We start from the raw sequence: 1,976 nt of genomic DNA on the forward strand, positions 1-1,976 counted from the left end.
ACCAGTTGGTACTGTAAGTAGCGGGAGTTTTATCATTGGTGAACAGAAACAACTGCTGTTGCTGTTGCTGCTGCTGCTGCTGCTGCTGCAGTTGTAGTTGTTGTTGTTGCTGCTGCTGCTGAAATTGAAGTTGGAGCTGCTGCTGTTGCTGTTGCGGCTGCTGAAACAAGCTACTCTGCTGGAAAGGCGATTGCTGTTGCTGCGGCGTTGAAAACAAGGAAAATGACATTGTGGTAGGTGCTATCGAATTGCTGAGAAGCCCTGCTTAAACCCTAGAAAGCGGAATTAGATTGAGTGTTGAGGCCTTCAAAGTTAGAGAGCCTTGGTTCCGGAATTTTGAGAGGGGAGGGAAACTCTAATTGATTCTGAATTACTTCTCTTGTGTTATCAAACTTGAGTTTCAATTTGGGATTTGCTCATTTGCACGCACCCTCAGTTGGGGCTCAACAGTCCTTTCCCTTTTGCTTTCTCAGTTGTCGCGTCCCGCGCCCAGCACCCCACTCCCGGAGTCTCACACGGGTTTTCAAATTTAAATGCAACGGCGGCCCATCAAAATATCAAGCCCATTTACTCTCTCAGAAAGCAGGCCTTCTTCTTTCGGCCCTAAGTAGCCCATTTAAACTCATTTCTTTTTATTCCCTATTCTTCTCGTCTTTGTGTGCTTTATTTCCGAAAAAAAAAAAAGAAATGCTAATTTATTCAGTAGATAATGTGATTGATTGATTGTGAAGACTAAATTTGACAAGGCAGGTGAGCCCCACAAAATGAACATTTTCATGTGCGAAACGATTATCGAAGCAATCACATCCCATCTTTGAGAAAAATGTAGTACAGTATGTAGAAACACAAGAAGAATGGCGGCCGAGTGGAAACAGCTCCATCCACTGTACAGTAAACAACACCAGTATTATACAATTGCATGGAAATTCCGGTTGTCAATGTCAATATAACCATTTTTTATGTCAGCAAGATTTTAACTTGTATATACAGTTGCTCTAATTCGATTTAAATAAATAAAATAAAGCACCTTGGGTAAATTATTCCAATTCTTCCAGAGTGTTCTGAAAATTGTACTAGTTGATCAATAATACCCTCCAAAGAGAAAGAGTGGACCTTGAGTCTTTGATATGTTTAGTTAAACTAAATGGAAAAGCTAAGTCTCGAATTCTCCAAATTGAATACAATATAACCAAAGTAAATATGATGCATAGCAAGAGTAAAGAGATTAAATTCAGGTTGCAACGTACAATGGTAACACATATTCCTACTGCCCTACATGTATAGAGAACCACGACTTTCCTCACATAATCACATAACATACTATTCGTGTCTTTCCAATAGGGAACAAAAACACAGCTCTGAAATTATATTAAAGAGGGTAGAGACTCACCTGAAATTTATTTCCTACAACATTCTCATTCTACCTAAGCGCCAGAAATTTATTTCAAAATTAGTACAAAAAATTAAGCTCATGAATAATAATCTCTTTATAATGACTAGATGGATTATGAATACTAGTTTACTATAGAAGCAGCTTGCCAATAATTATATTAGCTAAAGCTAAAGCTTTTTAATGCATGGAGATCGCCCATTATCGCAAAATGTTTTTACAGTAAAAACAACCAAATGATAAGTCGGTCCTTTAACTATTTAATTAAGCACTTAAATTTGCCTTTGGTTAGCTACTTTTTCTAACTACTCTAGTAAAAGAGAAAATTCATTTTGTAGCATATTTTATAATATAAAATACACTTGTTAGGAAGAAGTGATTATAGGCATATCTCTTAAAAATTAAAATAATGGTAGAAATCAAAGAGCAAAGGGCATTAACTGAGAAGAGAAAGACTAGCAAAGCGTAATACACACGCCAAAGGGAATACACACACACAGGTCAGGCCATCCGAAAGCAAACCAATACAATCACACACCTCATTTTAACTATCTCTAATAAGTTTAACATAAAGAGAAACAGGAGA

General features: G+C 37.2%; 1 protein-coding gene across 1 annotated transcript in view; it reads right to left on the reverse strand.

The window, feature by feature from the left end:
• LOC107487767 (nuclear pore complex protein NUP58) overlaps positions 1–490 on the reverse strand; it is a 4,806-nt gene extending 4,316 nt beyond the window's left edge. Inside the window, exon 1 of the mRNA XM_016108461.3 lies at positions 3–490. Coding sequence (XP_015963947.1) covers positions 3–229 — 227 coding nt within the window. The 5' untranslated portion in view covers positions 230–490. The remainder of the gene's footprint in view (positions 1–2) is intronic.
• Positions 491–1,976: the final 1,486 nt, after the last annotated feature.

This window comes from Arachis duranensis, chromosome 5 (assembly GCF_000817695.3).
Source record: "Arachis duranensis cultivar V14167 chromosome 5, aradu.V14167.gnm2.J7QH, whole genome shotgun sequence".
Lineage (NCBI taxonomy): Eukaryota > Viridiplantae > Streptophyta > Magnoliopsida > Fabales > Fabaceae > Arachis > Arachis duranensis.